This window comes from Alternaria triticimaculans (genome assembly GCF_023758025.1).
Source record: "Alternaria triticimaculans strain BMP 0046 chromosome Unknown scaffold_43, whole genome shotgun sequence".
Lineage (NCBI taxonomy): Eukaryota > Fungi > Ascomycota > Dothideomycetes > Pleosporales > Pleosporaceae > Alternaria > Alternaria triticimaculans.
The window spans coordinates 57,197-77,397 of NW_026056000.1; the positions used below are offsets into that span (position 1 = coordinate 57,197).

The 20,201-nt window shown below is 52.4% G+C and overlaps 8 protein-coding genes across 8 annotated transcripts; 2 read left to right on the top strand and 6 right to left on the bottom strand.

Moving 5' to 3' along the window:
* Window positions 1–1,414: 1,414 nt before the first annotated feature.
* Window positions 1,415–2,817, bottom strand: J4E78_010953 (uncharacterized protein; the record flags this gene model as incomplete). The annotated part of the gene is made up of 3 exons (XM_049371527.1): window positions 1,415–1,902; window positions 1,950–2,217; window positions 2,269–2,817. The coding sequence occupies 3 exons, from the start codon at window positions 2,815–2,817 to the stop codon at window positions 1,415–1,417; spliced, it is 1,305 nt and encodes a 434-aa protein (XP_049216754.1).
* Window positions 2,818–3,812: 995 nt separating this feature from the next.
* Window positions 3,813–5,814, bottom strand: ACU8 (Acetyl-CoA hydrolase; the record flags this gene model as incomplete). Its single annotated transcript, XM_049371528.1, has 4 exons — window positions 3,813–4,529; window positions 4,580–5,063; window positions 5,119–5,361; window positions 5,672–5,814. The coding sequence occupies 4 exons, from the start codon at window positions 5,812–5,814 to the stop codon at window positions 3,813–3,815; spliced, it is 1,587 nt and encodes a 528-aa protein (XP_049216755.1).
* A 1,483-nt stretch (window positions 5,815–7,297) lies between these two features.
* On the bottom strand, window positions 7,298–8,281 carry J4E78_010955 (uncharacterized protein; the record flags this gene model as incomplete). Its single annotated transcript, XM_049371529.1, has 1 exon — window positions 7,298–8,281. The coding sequence occupies one exon, from the start codon at window positions 8,279–8,281 to the stop codon at window positions 7,298–7,300; it is 984 nt and encodes a 327-aa protein (XP_049216756.1).
* A 356-nt stretch (window positions 8,282–8,637) lies between these two features.
* Window positions 8,638–9,877, bottom strand: J4E78_010956 (uncharacterized protein; the record flags this gene model as incomplete). The annotated part of the gene is made up of 2 exons (XM_049371530.1): window positions 8,638–9,535; window positions 9,585–9,877. 2 exons carry the CDS (start codon window positions 9,875–9,877, stop codon window positions 8,638–8,640), a joined length of 1,191 nt encoding a protein of 396 aa, XP_049216757.1.
* A 1,448-nt stretch (window positions 9,878–11,325) lies between these two features.
* J4E78_010957 (uncharacterized protein) lies at window positions 11,326–12,976 on the top strand (the record flags this gene model as incomplete). Its single annotated transcript, XM_049371531.1, has 2 exons — window positions 11,326–12,870; window positions 12,947–12,976. The coding sequence occupies 2 exons, from the start codon at window positions 11,326–11,328 to the stop codon at window positions 12,974–12,976; spliced, it is 1,575 nt and encodes a 524-aa protein (XP_049216758.1).
* Window positions 12,977–14,913: 1,937 nt separating this feature from the next.
* Window positions 14,914–16,518, bottom strand: J4E78_010958 (uncharacterized protein; the record flags this gene model as incomplete). The annotated part of the gene is made up of 1 exon (XM_049371532.1): window positions 14,914–16,518. One exon carries the CDS (start codon window positions 16,516–16,518, stop codon window positions 14,914–14,916), a length of 1,605 nt encoding a protein of 534 aa, XP_049216759.1.
* A 508-nt stretch (window positions 16,519–17,026) lies between these two features.
* ANB1 (translation initiation factor eIF5A) lies at window positions 17,027–17,570 on the bottom strand (the record flags this gene model as incomplete). The annotated part of the gene is made up of 4 exons (XM_049371533.1): window positions 17,027–17,091; window positions 17,144–17,276; window positions 17,329–17,538; window positions 17,565–17,570. 4 exons carry the CDS (start codon window positions 17,568–17,570, stop codon window positions 17,027–17,029), a joined length of 414 nt encoding a protein of 137 aa, XP_049216760.1.
* Window positions 17,571–18,050: 480 nt separating this feature from the next.
* Window positions 18,051–20,136, top strand: J4E78_010960 (uncharacterized protein; the record flags this gene model as incomplete). The annotated part of the gene is made up of 2 exons (XM_049371534.1): window positions 18,051–18,531; window positions 18,581–20,136. The coding sequence occupies 2 exons, from the start codon at window positions 18,051–18,053 to the stop codon at window positions 20,134–20,136; spliced, it is 2,037 nt and encodes a 678-aa protein (XP_049216761.1).
* Window positions 20,137–20,201: the final 65 nt, after the last annotated feature.

Genomic DNA, 20,201 nt, shown 5'->3' on the forward strand with positions numbered 1-20,201 from the left:
GGCGTGGTACACATGCGTTTACCCCTCGCCTCGATCGCTGCCAATGAGATAGCATTCCAGTACACAGAAGCCGATCTTCTCGAGATTGACGTGGTCTGGTAATGTTTTCTGCTAGAGCATTACTCGTTGCGATTTGGAGCTGGCTATCTGCCGCTAGCACTGTTTACTTCTTCTCTACGGTACCTACCCCTATCATCTAGTACAACGGCTCTAGATGTAGCTGACGTGATCTCTCGATTGTTTTGCTGCCTGCAAATCGCGCATGAGAGGGCAAAGCGTGGATGGAGAGGAGGGTAGTGCTGGGATGTGACTACTCACGCAACTTGCAGAGCACTCCTCCTAAACTATACGCGAATAGTGAGTATTTCGGTTCTCCAGCAAGTCTACCTCCGAATATGGCCCCTGACTTGAATGCTCTTCGATACATGATGGAAGATCCGAGCGTATTTGTCTAGAGCTTCAGTGCATGAGTTGGAACACCCTGGAGCCTACATCGGCGTTGGGTCATCTGCTTTGCATGTTTGCATCTCCATGTAGGTTGCAGACCTGTTTAAGATTTTCGGGGGTATGAGGCATCCGTATACAGTATTCAGCTGTCGTACCTGCCGCTACACATAGCTTCCGCAACGACATCATCTTGGTCTCTGAAAACGATCTCCATACCGAGTTCAAGGAAGCCTTGAAAGAGGAAGCAGCCATAGTTGGCAAGGAAAACCATCCACCCTGCATTCTCATTTCGGAACATGGCGATTTCAACGAGGATTTTGGCTTCGACCTCTGTTCATGTTGTCATAACGTCGGCAGCTAAATTACAATTAAAGCCATTATCTAATTCCGACCTAACGCAGTAAGCTTGTTGCGCTGTAGCTGTACCTATGTCTTAAACTATAAGCTTCTCTCCCACGACTGCATCATCCGGCACTGTTACTGTCCAGTAAATCACATATACCCTAACCAACCCACTCCATCAGTCCCATGCACCCATCTCAACACACCGTCACACCGTCACACAGTCACCCCACACATCACCATCGCCCGCACATCAGAATATACATATATCATCTATTCGTTACACAATCATAATACCTATTCATAACATATCCACACGCTCAAACATACAAATGTTACTCGAGGCCAACAACAGCCATAGCCAGGGAGCCAAAGTATACAAGCGTAAGAAGAGCAAAGCTCATACAAGAAGGGGAGCCAAGTGATATCAATACAACCTCCCAAAGCATCCGAGGCATGAACAACATATGCGTCCGGTGTGGAGATTGGTGGCTGACAGTAACAATGTGGACATAGATGCAGTGGGGTATCTCAACGCCAGCCATGCAATGCGATCGTCGAGCCGTAAGAATAGTGTCGAAGAGGGGGTGGGGAGTGAACTCTCATGCGGGATATGCTCTCATGGTTATCTCGCTGGATACGCGGGGTACGGTCCGTGTTGGTGGTGGTGGGGCGGTGCGGGCATCGATGGCTGGTACATGGCGCGTTTGTCTTGTGGTGGGTATGCTTCGAACATGACGCGTCGTTGAGGTGCCTCGGCTCGGAGTGGACTTGGTGCTGGTTGGCCACCGGCTGGGAAGCGCTGGGAGTTGTTGGGACTGCTCATGAAGAGGAGTGTGTCGACGGCGTCCTTCTCGGCTTGTTGGCTGGGCATGCGAAGGATGCCTGCTCGAGGAGTGGCTGGCGATCGTGGGCCCGCACCAACATCACTGTAGTGTTTCCTTTGGCTGGCGCCGAGAAGAGGAGGAGGTACGTGTGAGACGCTGGAGCGTCGTCTTCGCCCACTCTGGAAGGTTGGGGCTGGTGCGAGGCCATAGCCGTGTTGTGCGCCAGTGATGGATATGAGGTTTGCCGCGGCGTTCATAGCAGGGCGGGTACCTGGTCGCCAGTAGGCTGACGGGCATTAGCATTTTCAGAGGGAGTCTTTGGGGTTGACTAACAAGCTGGAGTCCCTGCAAGTGACCGGGTTGGATCAGAAGCCGGGGACATGATCATCTGGTCTGAGATGTCAGAGACGCCGCTCGGTCTTCTTTGTCGATCGACGGTAGCAGGGGATTCGAATGCTAGATGGTCAGTCCTTCCAGGAGCAGAGTTGGGCGAACCACGCTGTGACTGGCTTTCTTCCAGCTCGTCGAGCGACTGCTTCTCCCAGCCGTTCTGGACTTTGACCATGGCGTAGGAAAGACGCGTCTTGAGCTGTGCGGATAGCTGCGTTCGCGTTAGCAGACTGTAAGCTTGGCCTGGGATTATACTACGCACCTCTCCAATGCGACCTGAGTGTGTATCCATGCTCTTGTTCCTCTTGTGTGAATGGGTGGGCGCCGATGGAGTTTCAGGCGCTAGCCCAGCGCTCTTGAGAGATCCATCGACAGTCCTCTTGGAGCTCTTTGCAGGAGACTCTAGCGGCATGGGACCAGCTGCTGTGTCACCAGTCTGGAGCGCGTTGGCAGCAGCGGTATCGATGCGTGGTGCCGCTCGCACCTGCCCACCAGTACTCTGACTTGACGATTCCGTCATTGAGGCCTCGGTAGGTTTACTTTGGCTCGCTGCATTGGTCGAGGACGGGGTCGTGAGGTCGGTCTCGGTAGTGGTGGCCGTGGAGAGGTTGCTCGACGAGGAGGGAAGAGCCGGTGCCGAGAAGGTACTAGACACAGCAGACTGGACTGATTCCTGCGAGGCCTGGGGCTCTGCGTTGTTTACGGTAGCAATAGTTGCTGTGTGGGTGGCCTGGGCGTGTTCTGCTGGTGCAATGGCGGCGTGAGTACCGGGGTAATTAAGTCGGCTTGGGGAACGCGACTTACGCATCATGGTTTCGCGGGCGTGGCGGCGGGGTAGGAGGCAACTAGCGACTCGCGCTGTGAGTGCAATTCACAGTCAAAGTGGAAGCAGCTGCGCCAAAAATGCAGATGCAGGTAAGGATGTCAGAGTAGCAAACGTCCCAATGGCGGGTCTCGGTGGGAGTTGGATGGTCGGAGACGTGTCGTAGCAGCACCGTGGACCGTGTTCGTGCGCAGCACGCGAGATAGCGGGAAGACGCGCGAACGGGCGGGAGCAGTTCCTTGTTGGGCACCGCGGAACAGCTCGCAAAGGGCGCGCAGAATGTGGCAGGAGATGTCAGGGATGCTGTGAGGCTCTTGCGTCGCGTCTCGGTGTGGTGGAAGAGGGCAGAGCCGGGCGCATGCTCATCTGCAAGAGCCTGACGCCGCTTGTGAGCCGCGCAGTCACATGGTGCCAGCCGACGCGTCCACGTCCGGGTAGCTCTAGCGGTGGCAATCCACTTCCCAACGAGCGAACGATCCCGACTTTCGCGGCAAGAGCGCGTCCATGCCACATGCACGGAAACGCCTGGTCTGAGCAGAGTTTTCTGGCTCGACACCTGCATCAAACACCCACGCCCGCGTCATGCTCTCGTCTGAGGTAGTATCCGTGGTACCAGTTGCAGAAGAGGCAATCCACCTGCATCAGCGCTCCATCTTATAGTCGAGCCGCGTGCAACATGGTCGCTGATGCCGCGCTAGTCAATCACGCGACATGCCGTTGTTGAAAAAGGTGTCGTGCAGGACAGATGAGAGCGTTGATGGTCGCAGTGGTGAGGTTGAAAGTGTAGGAAGGAGCATGCCTCTCCATAACGTGTCGAGTACCATAAAAAGCACATATGATATTTTACTTGTTATTGGTCACGTATGAGCTGACTGATCTGCTATTTCACGGTTTGATGTTTCATCTGGACTACGACTGGAGTAACTTGATTGCGTACATTCTCTACATCCAAACACTGTATTCTAACTCTACACGCCCCTCTCCTAACTCTTGTAGTCCCACTTGGGCAGCTTCATAGTGCCATGGTCATTCAGATGCCTGTGCATATCGAAGCTGTTCCACAGCAGATGCGGCTCATGGCCCCAGCCCTTCCTCAGGCACTCGAACTCCGCCTTGTTGAAGTAGTCCTCTAGGATGGGTACGTAGTCGGGGTGTGCGCACTTCTTAATGATGACGCGGGCACGCTCCTTGGGTGAGAGACCACGAACGTCAGCGAGACCTTGCTCCGTGACGATGACGTCGAGGTCGTGCTCTGTCTGGTCGATGTGCGTGCACATGGGCACGATGCAGGACACACCAGTTGGGTCGGTCTTCGTAGGACGCGATGAGGGGGTGTGCATGATGGAGTACTTGGAAGAGCGAAGGAAGTCGGCGGATCCACCGAGACCGTTGAGCATGCGGCTACCCATCACACAGGTTGAGTTGGCGTGGGCGTAGATGTCGACCTCAACAGGTGTGTTCATGCCAATCACACCGAGACGTCGAATGATCTCGGGGGAGTTGGAAACTTGCTGGGAGCGGAGTAGCAGCTTAGGCGCGTAGCGATCCCAGTTCTCATAGAAGCGGTGGAAGCCGTCGGGAGAGAAACGAATCGAGGTTGCGGTCGCGAAATCTAGGTTGCCAGAGTCGAAGAGGTCCAGGAAGGAGTCTTGGAGGACCTCGGTCCATACCTTGAGGTTCTTGAAGTTTGCACCACCGGACTGTGTCTGTCAGCATCAAACATCAATAATTTATCAAGAAGGTAACATACGGCAAGTCCACCGACAACAGCGTTAGCAATGTTTCCAATACCGGACTGAATAGGCAGGAGGTTCTCTGGCAGACGGCCATGGTTAACCTCGTGCTTCAAGAACTCAATCAAGTTCGCAGCGATAGCCCTTGAGGTTTCATCCTCGGCGGCATTGGGCTGGGTCTGATCGGGGTAGTCGCTCTCTACGATAGCCACGACCTTCTCTGGGTCAACAGGAATGTGCGGTGTACCGATGCGATCTTCTGGGGACATGATGAGGTAAGGCTTTCGGCGCGGCGGCAGATCAGTCATGGTAATGTCGTGTAGGCCTTCGAACGAGGGAGCTGCGGTGTTGACTTCGATGATGATCTTGTCGGCCATCTGGATCAGTTCGGGTGATGCGCCAACACTGGCTCCTGGAATGATTCCACCATCCTCAGTAATGGCCGACGCTTCCACGATGGTCACATCGAGCTTGTTGTGGGGCTTGTTCAATGTGTAGAAGCTACTCGGAATCAGCATCATTTCCTCTTCGTGGAGTTCCGCGTGTTTGTACATACCCGTACATCAAATCGACAGGAAACATACTCAGATGTTTGTCGAAGAAGTTGATGTTGCCGTTGTTGATACCCTTGGCGATCTCCTTACCGACTTGATGCGGCGACCGGCGCTCGATCATGTTGAGACGTGCCCATCGGTTCTCAGTCTCTGCGCCTGACGACGCACCGACAAAGAGATTGTACTTCAGCTGACCTTGGAGATTGTTCTTCTCGACATGGTCGGCCATAGCCGTAGGGATCTTCCTGCCATACCGTTAGTCTAAAACTGTAACCAACACAATAGACAAGACCATTCAAATCAAGGCATGTATGGCGAGAGTCATGGCCAAGGCCCTTGAGTGCTCGTCTTGACCTGATCCATGCGCGGCTCGAATTGTGGAGCCGGAGATAGCTCGGCTTTCGTCACTTCCTAAACTTCCGTTCCACCTCGGGATCCAAGATCGAACTACCAAGTAGGTCCGACATCGTACACCGTAGTCAGGACTACCTTGAGTACCCGAAGAGCCTCATAGCTTGGCTGATAACGTAGCGTGAAAGAAGTGAAAATGCTTACTTTGGATATCCGACACCCGTGAAGCCACTCCAGCCAATGTATGCTCCATTGGGGAAGTGGTGAAGCAAGTCCTCAGCTTTCGCAATCTTCTTAAGATAACTTGGCCTCCTGACCCGGCTCTTCAATGCTGCTGAGACCGACATCTTTGATTCCTGCCGTTCTTCTCTTCCGCCGTGACGATCGTGATCGGATTAATAGCTTATCGATAAGCCTATAGCTGTTCGTGGAGCGTCAAGCTCAGCGCAGGCGTGGAATAAGAAATATAGAGTGGAGAGGAGCCGCGATGGGCGAGACGTGTCAATTGAAGTTTCTGGGGAGACTTGGAGTATTTAAAGCATGGAGAGGCCAAGACTAGACTCGTTTCGACCGGCGTCGGCGTGGAGTGTTGCTGTGGGCTGATGCTCATGATGACCCACCCAAACATGACGTCTGCCGCAAAACCCCGGTCGGGGGAGGGGAGGTGCGTGCAAGACTGCGCGATAATTGGAGGGCTAGTCGTACTAGGTGTCTAATTTAGGTTGTTTAACTTATAATTTAATAGATATTTAGTATAGTAGTAAAAGTAGCTATACTATAAGTATAAATCTTATAATACTATAGTTACTTATTTCTAGAGTATAAATTTTTACGCTAGTAGCGCTTAAATCTTTTATAATACTCTAAATATTATCTTTATTAAAAATATAGCTAATTTTTATACTTACTAATAATTTAACTAGCTTTACGTATAAAAAATATATATTAGCTACTTTATTTTAGAACTTAGTTTAGTTATAAAATAAAATACTTAAGTATATTACTACTTATTATAATACTAGCTTACTTAATTAAAAAAAATACTAATAAAAAATAAAAGCTTTAATTTATAAGTAAGCTAAAGCTTAGTTTTTTTTTATATATTTTATAGTAACTACTTTAGTAGAAGTTTATATCTTTATAAAGTAGAAATATAAAGCTTTTACTTACTTTTATAACTTTATAATTATTACTATTAGTAATAATATAATAATTTTTTTAATTAACCTTTAACTAAAAGTACTAAGTAACTTTAGCTAAAAGCTATATAATAATACTATAAAAAAAATTTTACTAAAATTATAAGCTAAAACTATAAAAAATAGTTTTTTATAATAAAAAATAATTAGTTTATAATAGTAGTAGAGATACTCTAGAAGTAGATAAATTAATTAGTGCAATTCTAATGCCTAACACTGTACCGTGATGCTAGACACTAGGGGCGGGCTAGTCGTAGGATTATTGGTTTGTGTGGTTGTTTCCAACGCTGTGTAGAGAATGTCCGATCCCGATCATCCGCTGTAGGAGGCTACGAACTAGCTCACTTTTTCGTGTTGTTTTCGACCTGAATACCTCGCTTCAAGACACACGATAAAGCTGCGCACCGTACATTATACATAGATATTCTTAACAACATTCAAATCCAGGCACTGATCGCTACGTGACTCTGCGTTTAGCAAACAACGTGGCGTGGTGCCCAATATCCGAATTGAGATGGAAACGTGAAATTGTAATCGCTCGTCGTACCTGCATTCGTATTCATACATGTGAATTCAATCCAACTCCTCGCCCGTGTTACCGTCAGTGGGGCTTGCCATATGATTTCCCAGTCTACAACTCCATTATCTCTTGAACCTCATCCACCAGACCATCCCATACTGTCTTCTCTGGTGCGAAATAGGTCTTGAAGACATCTTTCAGTACCTTATCACCAAGATCCATGTGTCCGCCCTTGGTGGTCTTGAAGTGTAGACCACCCTTCTCGTCAAGCTTCTTGAGCCCAATCCAATCCTCCTTGTAGATGTCGCGATCCCTCAGGTCCGTGACCTCGTTGCTGGTAGTGTTGGTGTACGCGAACCAGCCAGACTCCTTCGGTATGACAGTGGTATCGTCCTCGAACACGTACATGACGAAATTGTCTAGCGCAGCAAGGTTCTTCGCGTAGGTGACGTTCTTCAGCACCCTCTCGTTGTTGATGTCGGCGATGAAGTTGGAGGATTCGAGATACTCTTCTGTGGGTTCTCCAGTCGTCTCGTTCGTGGCCTTGAAGTACTGCGCCGGAACCAGGTGCCCCTGCACCCATGCGCCCCAGGTGTTGGATTTGAGCAACCCGATGTAGCCCTTGCAAAGCCAGTCTCCGTCCTTGCAAAGCTGATACTTTGCGATGCCGTTGTGTTGACTACCAAATGTGACCAGGTTCTTGACTTTAATTCTGTCGCCACAGCGCTCTATCATTCCACGGAGGAACTGACCGCCCTGCGAGAAGCCAAGCGCGTTGAGGCCTGGGGCTTTGCTCAGAACCGCGTGTTCTGCGATGTCGTCGCAGACCTGCGCAATCTGCTCTGTAACATTGCCCAAGAATGTGGCTGTTCGATCGCTTCCAGCATCTTCATCAAGCCGGATGTAGTATACGTATGTGTCGGGGTTCGTCTCGTTTGCGAGGTCGCCTACGCTATGCAGGCCGTCTGCGGCATAGTTGTCGCCTAAGCCGTGCCAGATGAGCAGTGGGAGGGGCTTGGAATCGCTGCGTGCGAGTGGTGACGCGATCACCTGTGTCACGAGTAGGAGCGTCGAAATTGGAAGTAAGTACAGCATTCTGGCGATGGTGGAATGAGAGTGGGAGGTGGAGGTTCGAGAGGCGCAAGCTGAGAGTATATGAGACGCGCACTGATCTACGCGGCGTTGTATGACGTTAGCATCAAGCCGAGGCAGGTACAGCCGGGCATGGTCATAGCTCTCCATAGCTTTTACGTCCGCGCAAAAAACATGATATGAGCAAGGCAGTGTCTTCGTGATTCATAGAAAGCAAATGTACATTCTAACAGTTGCACAGACTCTATGTTGCTATGTGCCGACCAGTGGTATACTATCATATCGTCAAACACATCTTTTGAACGCCGGAACGCCAACACATTGCGCCGTGCCATGCAATGATGATTGTAATGGATTGTTTAACCAGCAATCAACGGTGTCTGTACCGACTGGAGTGCCTCTTGCTTCATTGCTTTCCGCTTCTCCTTGCTGATGGAGCTCTTCTTCTCTGTCTTCTTAGCCTTCTTGGCCTCTCTCCTGGCCTGCTTCGCAGCGAGCTCTTCATCGTCGAGCATCTCCTCCTCCCACTCATCCCACTTCCTCTTGCGCTCTGCAGACTTGCCCTTTGGTGTGCCCTCTGTGATGGCCTTGTGGTACGGTCCTTCAAGGATTTGCTCAGACTCAGTCCATAGTTCGTCGGCGAGCCAGATGGGCAGGGCCTTGGTCGCGGGACCTTTGACGTGCAGACTGCGGATGTTGCGCCAGCCCTGGCCGACGTGCTTGTTAACGACTTCGGACACGACAGCGGCAGTGTTCTCCGTAATCTGTTGAGGGGTCATGGAGAGGTTGGCGACCTTGATGGATGTGTTGGCGGATGGGCTCATGCTAAGGTAGGTGGAGTTGAGAGCAGACTCAATCTCCTTTGCTACGCCTTGCGGCGTGCCAACCACATTCTGGGACTCCTTTGCATCCTTGTCCTTCTTTGCGCTCTTGTCGATGTATGCGCCAGCAGTAAGGCGGATTGGAATCGGGCGCTTTGACTTGCTCTTGTAGAAGACTTTGCCTAAGCACTCTGCGACAATCTTGATAATTCGATCGTCGACCATGAAAACATCGTACTCGGCGAGAAGCGCGCGCTTCTGCTCGAACGCCTTGTATCGCTTCTTCAGCTTGTCTACACCGAGCACGCGCTGCACCTTTCCGCGAAGGGTGGCCGGGAATGCGTCGGATGCGACGAGGTCTTTGTACGCTCTTTGCGGGTCTTTGGTAAAGATGCATATCCGTACATCGCTTGCAATGATGGGATGGGGTAGCTTGCTGGTACATATTAGCGGTGTGGCGCAAGCGCTGCGATGCGCGAACATACATTGCCAGAGGCTTCATGCTCTTGGTGTTGCCAATCTGCTTCTTCGTCGCCAGACTGAGAAAGATGGGCTCGTCGACCTCTTCCGCCTCGTCCTCATCGGCCGCCAAGCTCTTCTTGGGGGCTTCCTCCTTCTTGTCCTCGACGTGTTTCTTCATGTGCGCAACGAGCGCCTTGGCCGCGCGCTCGACTTGCGATGGGTCGAGCTGGTAGGGCGTGCCATTCGTGGCTTTGGTAGTGAGCGGCGCCTCGGGCGCCTTCTCAACCTTCTTAGTAAGGGTCTTGGATTTGGCCATTGTTGCGGTGATATGGTGCGATGTTGCTGGTCGCTGGAAATTCTAGGCTAGACCCTTGTCCCAACTTTCCTTCGAACTTTTTGCCGGCGCCACAGTTTCTCCGAAGCCCCGAAGTCAAATGCGGGGCTCCTCAGAGCCAATCGTCGCGTCGCAGTATCCTCAAGCACACGACAGGCTATTCACCCTTGCAATGTCACCAGCCGATGGATTTCAATTTCAGTCCTTGTCTCCATGCCGTCAGCCGTTTCATGAGCAGCGCATCAATGTGCGACAGGGGTACACAGGCTATCATCCCGAGGCCATTTGTGCCCGTCACAGAAAAGTGGATGCGAGATGTTCACACCATCGTGGACTGGACCATTAAGGTTTCGTGAACGCGGCAGCAATTACCAACTCTATATTGGATTGCCCACACGAGACAAAAGTGTTCGTTATCGATTGATCGAAGCCAGTCCGAACACGGTCCAGCCGAAACGCCATCACCGTGCGCTCGCCTGGCCATCTTTCACGACGCGTCTATAGCACTGTCGCGCGTCCGTCGGCCCTACCGCTCCACTTTGGTTACGAACGTGTTTGCTCTCGCGTTAGCTGCATCGATTGCTGCACAAAGTTTTTCTTTTCACCTGCGTGACGTTTGCCTGTATCTGGATATTGACGTACGGCTGTGGGTCCATCCGATCGCAGCCCAAGAACGCGTAGTACATCAAGATCTCGGTACGCGTTGAGTGCCTGCGTGTAGATTGCTTTTGGAATATTCACTTCACTTCACGTAGTCGTGAGCTTTACTGTGACCAATTTGTATGCCATTAGGGCAGCAGGAAGTGTGAAAGATTTCGTCTCAGCGCGTAGATATTACCAATGATTGCAGATTAATGTGGAATTGGCTGCAGTGCAGAGGGGCTGGCAGAGCGGAGAAAACCAAGTTAAAGTGGCAGCCGAGGACAGAATGTATGTCATAGGCGTAATAATTGTGCTCGTGCACAGAGGCTGGTGAACGGATGTGGCCGACGTGACTGAACTTTGGGATATGTATAGCGAAGAAGCGCTGCAAAAGCCTGGAAAAGAATGCAATCGGACTAGCTGAGACACGCAGGGCATCTTGTATCTGAAAGCATGTTACAAAAGACGTCTTGCAAGGGCGGAATGCGTGGTGAACTCGGGTGCTGGTTCTTAAGACGGTCCTAGCTTCATCACGCTAGCCAACCCACACCCGCGTGTCGCGACGTCTTCCATGATCGCGTTCGTGACCCGTAGTTTCGCAATTGACCTCATGGCCTCCTCCTCCTAACCTACGTCTTTCTTTTCCCATACCGCCTCGTGTCAATCTTCGCGTTTCCAACACTCCTTCAGCAGCCGCCGGCCTGTCCGTCTCCTTCGAGACACGTCCACCTTACCCCATAGACCTCGACACGCCAGCAGCACCGCGTCTTAGGAGCTCCCCACACGAGATGGACTTTTCACCCAGCAAGGCGATGCCGCACTCCCTCATCCAGTCGACAGAGACGCAGTCGGGCCATGTTCGGAAGCCCACCCCAACGCTCCTTCCGGCCTTCGGCGAAGACGGGCCATTCTCTTCATCGCCCTTTCCACGCCCAACGTCGTCGAAACGCAAGTTCGAAGAGGACTCGCCCACCTTCCCCAAGCAGCTGAAGTACTACCCGACCCCCCAGCCCACGTCGTCGACCAACATTCTCTCCTCGTCGCCCCGCCATGCCCGGCCGGGCTTCGAGCGAACCTTCTCTGCTCTGTCAGAGAGGACCCCACTCGGTGCTGTGCCCACCGTCGACCTCCCCGCAGATGGCGAGGTCGTGAGAATGGGCCGAAGCTCCAACACTTCGGACTACCAGCTCTCCACCAACCGCCTCATCTCACGCGTCCACGTCCAAGCTGCCTACCACGCGCCAAGCCCGCCATACCCGCACGGCTACATCGAGGTTGAATGTCTGGGATGGAACGGTGCGAAGATCCACTGCAAGGGACGCATCTTCGAGTTGAGCAAGGGAGACACCTACATGTCAGAGAACCCCGAGACGGCCATCATGCTGGATGTACAGGATACCCGCGTCATGATTGCCTGGCCGACCATCCCTGTATCAAAGTTCTCCTGGGAATCCGAGGAAGAAGGCATGCCTACCCCGACTCGTACGCGTACCCAGGAGAACTTGGCCTCTAGTCCTCCTGTCGTTCCACGCTCGCCTGTCTCTCAAAGCCCTATCCGCCCTCCCGTCTTTGCGGGTCTCAGCTCAAATGCCCAGTCCGGTCCTGTTCAAGTGTTCGAAGATGCCGATGCAAGTGTGGACAGCCCTGGCGTCAAGACCCCAGGCTCTGCAGACCAGACCTTTATCCGCCCCGGCCTCCCAAGCTCCAGGTCTAGTCATGAAGTTCGTCCCGTCATCGACCCCAAGGAGAGTATCAACTTCGCTGCCGACGACTTCTCCGACAACGACGAAGAGAACGACCCTGTTGTACACTCATTCGGGCCCTTCGGTCAGAACTTGCTCAACGGCATGGCTTCTTTCAACACAGCTACGCCAACACAGTCCAACGCCCCCCGTATGCGCGGGCCACTACTATCACCGTCTCCCAGACGTCGAGTTACCGAGCCTATCCGATTCAAAGAGTCGCCCATCAAGAACCATGTCATCAATCAGTTGGCGTTCTCTCGTATCCACTCGCAGCCACTCTCCGCCATCCACAGCAACCTTCCCGCCGAGCTGAAGGCCTGTGCGATTAAGAGCACAGATGGAAAAGACGAAGATGGCAACGGCGCATCGACGCCCCTCCCTCAACTCTCTAGACAAGAGCTGAAGAGGATCCTAGACGACACCCCCTGTGTTGGTGAGATCCCCCGTGCCGGCAAGGATGCCGCTGGCCAGCCGCTTGAGAACGAGTTCTACTACGTCCCTGAGATGGACACCAACCAGATGAGGCGTGAAACCATCACCGCCGGTACACGCAGCACTGGACTACGGTCTGTAAGGAAGACACACAAGGTACGTCACACTCACCAGCCTCTACACCCGTTGTTCATCAATGTCTTGCTCGGTATCAGTCGCTAACCATTGATAGCAATATTACTGGAAGAAGCCTCGTGTCTAAACAGCTATGTGTTGGCATCACCCACGCCACACCGAATGACAAACTCCCTTCAACTATACCCGTTTCTTTCCGCGTTCGTACCACCACCGCAACAACATCAGACGGCACACGTCCACCACCGAGCCCTTCGTCGACCGCGCGTACACTACCTATACTTCTTGAATTCTACCCTGTTTTTATATGCATAGCGAGGCGTTACGATACCATTTTCACGCTCCTCGTTGTATCTCGGAGTTTCGAGTTTTACCCTTTTCTTGTTTACACGTACGGTCTTCTCTGAACAAGAGATGATATGTACTTTCTCTTACCTGCTGGATACGAAACATTTGTTGGATTGGCGTCAGCTCTATTTTCTCGTTGGCGCTTTTCGTCTATGGTGAGAGTGACGAATGGGGAACTGTGTCGAGAGATGGCACTACGGCCCGGCATCACGGTACTTATTGCGACGATCATCAGCCACGGCGGAGAAGACGTTCGATTTCTTATCTACGAGTGTTTAGTATGTGAGCAAGAAAAATTCTGTGTACTTGTATATTCGATGTTTTCTACGATCAAATCAAACGAAAATTCAAAAACTGTCGGATGTTGATGTGATTATGTCTGACACGCGGCCATGGCCTCATAATCCCAAATCTCAAGGCTCATACGACATGGAGCATCACAGTTCAAGAGTTGAAATGCATCAGTGCGTTCCAAGGCGTTTGGTGTTTGAGCAACGTGCGGTATGATCGGTGACGTCATAAATTACGCTCGTGACGCGATCTCACGTGACATACTGCAAGGCCATCGAACATGTGCAGCAAGATGTAGCAATATGGGGAGCAATAGAGTCGAAGCTGGTGGTGTTTGAATTTGATCGATTCACTCTACATGCCTGATTCCCTTCATAAAGTCTCAGATGCGAGACAAGACAAGCACGCCATTGATGCCATGTGCCGTGGAAGAAGTAGTAGCGACCTAGCCCTCATATCCATCGCATGCAATCGTTGCAATTCGTTTCCACCGACCCCGTTGCTCTCTTCGCCAGATGCCGATAGAGGCGAGTAGTTTACTTCAACTTCTTCTTGGGGCGGAGCTGGTTGGTGTGTCCGCACTTCTTCTTGCGCTGTGGTGTTGTTAGTCAAAGTCCGATACCCTAGCCGTTCCCGGTTCAAGGAACAGGGATTTTCTCATGACGTACGCAGTTGACAGCCCTCGGTGGTAGGCGTGCGTAGCACTTGCGGCAGATCATCTTGTCGCAGTTGTACTTGGAGGCAAGGGCCTTCAGCGAAGGCTCAATGATACCACCACGGAGACGGAGGACCAAGTGGAGGGTGGACTCCTTCTGGATGTTGTAGTCGGACAGAGTACGGCCATCCTCGAGCTGCTTTCCGGCGAAGATCAGGCGCTGTTGGTCCGGGGGAATGCCCTCCTTGTCCTGGATCTTGGACTTGACGTTGTCTGCCCGCTGTCAGCTTCTATCCTCCCTCTTCTACATGTTTTGCAAGCGCGGGCGATGCGATGCGATGCGGCGCGGTGCGGAGTACTGCCGTCGAGTGGCATTGGGGGTGTGCGTACCGATGGTGTCACTGCTCTCAACTGCGAATAAGTCAGCGCGGGTCCCATTGCAATTCGTGCAGCCGAGATATACCTTCGAGCGTGATGGTCTTGCCCGTCAGGGTCTTCACGAAGATCTGCATCTTTGGCGGTGTTGCGGTGTTCCGTGATCTCAGTATCGAGGTTGAGGGCGGAAGTGGTAGACGAATTCCACACTGTGTGCGCGCACAGACACCCATGCTAGGCCGGCAAGCGTTAGCGCACGTCAAGCGCCCCTCACGTGTGACGCCTCCCATCACTCCAAACCGGCGCATCAAGCGTGCATTAATTTCAAAGAAGACAGCTGTTTGGCAAGTGATAGTCAAGCTTTGGATTTACATTATTACATGCACGTGGCGACCTCAAGCTTGCGTCTTCTGTGCCTTCTTCCACTGCTCAACCCTTGCTTCCGTGGAACCGACTGCTAATATGAGCATATTCATCGATAGCCCTGCGATCTTTGCAGCTTCTCTGTACAGCGTCTTTGCTACATCAGGAATATCTTCTTCCGTTTTCCAAATCGGGTATGCCTGCCCTATCCTAAGTACCTCAGTGTTCTCCTCGGCTACCACTGACACTGTCTCCATTGCGCCCTGGACCACTTTTATCACCTCCAGTTTTTCGTTCAATGGTAAAGTATGGGATGACTCCTGTGGAGGATGGTGTGTTGTAGTGTCGATAGGAAACATATTGTACAGCGCGTGTCGAAAGTCATCAGCATCCCTCGTGCGCTGAATTTCGGCATCATCCAGATACTCGGTGGCGTAGAAATCCAGGTACTGATCCATCTCTTCAGGGCCCATCGTGAGAACATCCTTCTCCTGCACCTTTGTCAACTCCTCAGTAGTGAAGCGTCCCCTGCCTCCTCGTCTGGCTTCCTCCGCGGCCTTCATCTGCTCCCGCCACACTCCCCAGTTCATCGCCGCCGCCGTTGGTTCGGAAGATGATTTCGGATAACGCTTCTCATCGTCAAGAGGATAAAGTAGCTTGATGCATATGATGAGGGAGCTCACTAGTTGCGCCTCAGCGAGATGTCGTATACTTAGACGCTTCTTACCGTCGTGGTGAGGAGCGAAGTCATAGCCGAGCAAGTCGCCGAGTCGTTTTGTCGCATCATACAGCTCCAGTGGCAAGGCAAGCTCTTTCAGGTAGCGAAACAGGAGGAGTGACACGTTCAGAGCTGGCCAAGTGATACCGTGGTCTTTGCTGTAGCTCATTTGTAGGTCTATGAGCGTCTTGTAAAATCGTGTATAAGTAAGCGATGCGCTCGGATCGAGAACAGCACGGTAGGCAGGTAGCAGTCGATCTCTCATGGCGAGTGGCAGTAGCTTGATTGCTCTGCGATATGCTAGTTTGCCATCAATTACCCACGCATAGACATCGCCTGGTGTGAACGGCAGCCTTAGTGTCAAGATACCAAGGTAGCACAAGACTAGACAATCATTGAGATTGGGTGCGGCGGCTGACCTCATGCTCCTTTTTCCCTTGGTATCTCTGAGATGACCCTTCTCAGTATCTGTGGCATCATCCTCGCTTTCCATGGTGCTGAAAAGTTGTTGAGTCTGTGACTCCGAGGACTCTTCATCCTGACTCGCGATCCGGTCTCCAAGTTGAGCAATGCGCAGTGACCAGAGATCGCGCGTGACTGCTTCAAGCTCCACGGGTAATCCTCGGTCCTTGACAAGGAACCAGAGTTGATGTCGCAAGATAAGCTGTAGACATTTCAAGTATAAATCAAAACCTCGGGCGCCCTTGTAGATTTTGCCGGTGGATTTGGAGTCATCTTCCGTCTCTTTCTTCTTGCGCGTGACTGTTCGGGAAGCCCCTACGTAGTCATCGTCATCTTCTCCGCGGACTAAGCCAGCCTGTTGGTGGCCGTTCTGACAATACAAGAAGCCATCTTCGCCCTCTTCGTAGCGTCTAGACCGGCAGTTTTCGACGCCACAAACGGGGCCTTTAGTCGACATAGACGAGGCTTAAATGGATTTGGCGGTGTAGCTGGACATGGAAAGAGTCGATGCAGGTATTTCAAGGTAACGAGGCTGCAAGTGAGATCAAGTGCGTTCGAGTGCTGTGTCACATGCTATAGTTGTGGTCCAGGATACACGAGATCCAAGTTCGCGGGCGACTAGCGCGGATCCGGCAACCAGTCACACGAATTTTCTACCAATGAGGGACGCGACATTTGCCGTAAAGTCATCACCTTTTATTCATTGCCAGAAGCGTAAGGGATATATCTAAAGAGGGAAATGCATCGTAATACGTTTCCCAGACATGGCAATGCAAAGAACCCAAAACCATCCGAAGAACCTCGTGCATTGGTCGCCTAGTGCAAATCGCACGGGAGAATGCTACGTTTGCCGCGGAGCTACAACTTTGCACGCAATATGCAAAGAGTGTTGCAGCCCCGTTTGTAGTCTGTCTGCAGTCCGCGCCTTGCTTCCTGCCAAACAGTCTACGTATTGAGCGATGCGCTTATTTGGGAGCCTCCTTGGCGTCGATGCAGGCCTCCTCACCCATAGCAGTAAGGATAATGACGTCTGGTGGTCTGTCAGCATGACCCAAAAACCGCCTATTCCGGGTGTAACTTACTGGTGTCCTTTCCGTCCTCGGTGAACATCTTGTTGATCTTGTCACCAACTTCACCATCGGGGATCTTGACGTCGTCCTTGGTGGAGCCGTCGTCGGACATGAGGGAGAGGAAACCGTCGTCAGTAACGTCGAGCTAGTTCGCGTGTTAGTTCAGACTTCGCATTGGAGCCTCATGGGCCACTTACGAGCTGGTACTCGCGACGGGTGACGTTGGGAACGTCCATGTTGTGGGTGGAGGGGCAGAGATCTTCGAGCTTCTTGCTGGTGAAGATGTCGATGGCGACCAGATGGACCTTGGCGTGGCCGTGCTTTCCGGTCTTGGAGGTGGTCATCTCGACGATCTTGCAGGGGCGGTTCTTGATGCAGACGAAACCGTTCTTCCTCAAGGCAGAGCACTGCATGGGGTAGGTGGTGGAGGCACCAGCATCGGCGGAGTCGAAGGTGTGCTCATGCTATAATTTGCGGCGTCAGTACGGGGCGCGAGAGGGCGGCGCATGAGGGTGCGAAGCTGGAGCGCAGCTGGCGACAGTGCTCCGAAGGGTGGGGTAAGAGCACATGCGGGGCTGGATTCCGAGGGACGTACCTGCGCGTCGTTGTTGTCCGCCATGGTGATGAATGAGAGTTGATGCGACGGGGAGGAAGAGGCTGAGTTCGGGCTGCTGGGCGAAGGGCAGTGGGGTGGGCAGTGTCCTTAAATGGAGATGGAGAGAGAAGTCTTTTGCGTGGGCAAAATTGGGCAGGCGCGGAGGGGAAGGCGGCGCTAGCGGATCCCTGTCTAGCCCGCGGATAAAACAATCGCCGGGCCTGCTATGTGAATCGAGGGTGCTCTACAGCTGCCCTCAGGACTCGCTATCCGTGTTTGATTCTTAGCATGCACCCTTGAACTGATTGCGACCCAGTAGGCATCATGTGGGGTCTAGATAGGCTCTCTTCGTACTCGACACCCACCGGCACGCCGCCTCCACGACGCGACTCGTACTCGCCCGCTCCCCGAAGGGGCTATCCAGCGCCCGCGCAACCCGTGAGGCCAGGGCTGAATCCGCGATCGTCTTCGCTGACGCCCCTCATATCGCCCAATGCTTCGACTGCGAGCCTGCCTCTATCCGCGCGCATGCCAAATGGCGGGCCACGTAGGCGCCAGACAGGGGGTGTTCCGCCCAACGTGCCAGATCCCATACACGTGCTAGAGTCGATTATGGGAGGACCGCCGCGCAACTCGCCCGCCACGAACGGGGAAGACTCGACGCGTATATCGGAGAAGCCTGAAGTGGTAGAGGAGGAGATTGATTTCGGGGACCTGAGCTTGCACGACTTCGCCGCGGCGAAGACTGCAGAGCGACAGCAGCCCACTTCTGTACATACATATAGCGCGCAGTCAGTCGAAGAATGTATGTTTTCATGCTCAGAGTCCCAGGTCTTTGCTCATTGTGCTTGCAGATGACAAAGACAAAGACAAGTTCGAGGACCTACACAAGTCGATATTGGCGTGCGATGAGGTGCTCAAGTCGGTGGAAGCAAACCTGACAAACTTCCAGTCGGATCTCGAGGCCGTGTCTGCAGAGATAGAATCACTCCAGAACCGGTCCATCGCTCTGAACACCAAGCTGGAAAACCGAAAAGTGGTGGAAAAGCTCCTGGGACCGGCGGTCGAAGACATCAGCATATCACCAGCTGTCGTGCGCAAGATCGCTGAAGGTCCGGTCGACGACGGCTTCGTGCGTGCCCTTGCAGAAGTCGAGAAACGGTCCAAGACAGTGAACGACAAAGCCAAAGAACATCCAGACTTGATGGCCATAAAGGACGTCAAGCCCCTGCTGGACGATCTCATAACTCGCGCCGTTGAACGAATACGAGACTACATAGTCGCCCAGATCAAGGCCATCCGTTCACCTTCCATCAATGCGCAGATCATCCAACAGCAGGCATTCCTAAAATACAAAGACTTGTATTCTTTCCTCGCAAAACACCAGGCAGAGCTTGCGCAACAGATAGCGCAGGCATACATCTATACCATGCGGTGGTACTACCTCAACCACTTCAGCCGATACCGAACCGCGCTCGAAAAGATCAAAGTGCATGCTATGGACAGGTACGATGTTCTGGGCGAAGATCCCAGTGCGAGAAGAGCTGGAACTCTGCTGGGTCAGTCTCGAAACGCACCAGTTGCATACGATGCCTTCTCTCTCGGACGACGTCGCGATGCGCTGAAGAGCTCCTCTGTCAACGCCTTGCCAGCAAACGTCGCCGAGGACGAGAAGTCACCGCATTACCTAGAGGTCCCTTTCCGCAGCTTCAATCTCGCACTTGTCGACAACGCATGTTTCGAGTACACATTTATCTCTACATACTTCGCCCCATCACAAAACTTTCACGCCATCTCACGAACCTTTAACTCCATCTTCGAGCCCACGCTAGCAGTCGGCCAAGCGGTTACAAAGTCGCTAGTGGAAGCGACAACAGACACGCTTGGTATACTGCTGTGCGTACGACTTAACCAGCACTTCGCATTCGAACTACAACGTAGGAAGGTGCCGACGGTGGAAGGCTATATCAACGCAACCAATATGCTACTCTGGCCACGGTTCCAGCAGGTTCTGGACATGCATTGCACCTCGCTCCAGAAAGTCACTGCATCTCTACCCGGCCGACCTTCGACCGGTGCGGCGCTACTTGGCTCAAGCTCTTCCACCGCTACCTCCACAGCGCCAACACCTCTCACACAAAAGTTTGCAAACCTTCTCCAAGGCATTCTGGCTCTCTCTTCGGAAGCAGGCGACGACGAGCCAGTCAGTGTATCCGTGGGCAGACTGAGGAGCGAGTACGAAGCCTACCTCACGAAGCTGAGCAAGGGTATCAGCGATGCGCGGAAGAGGGAAAGGTTCTTGTGTAACAACTATAGCTTAGTGTGTACCATTTTAGCAGATGTTGAAGGGAAGCTTGGGGAGGAGATGAGGGCACACTTTGAGAAGCTGAGAGATGCTTTCGACAAGTAAAGTAGCTGATAAAAACAATGAACATCAGCACTACAGGCTGACAGACATTCTGGCAATGTCTTCTG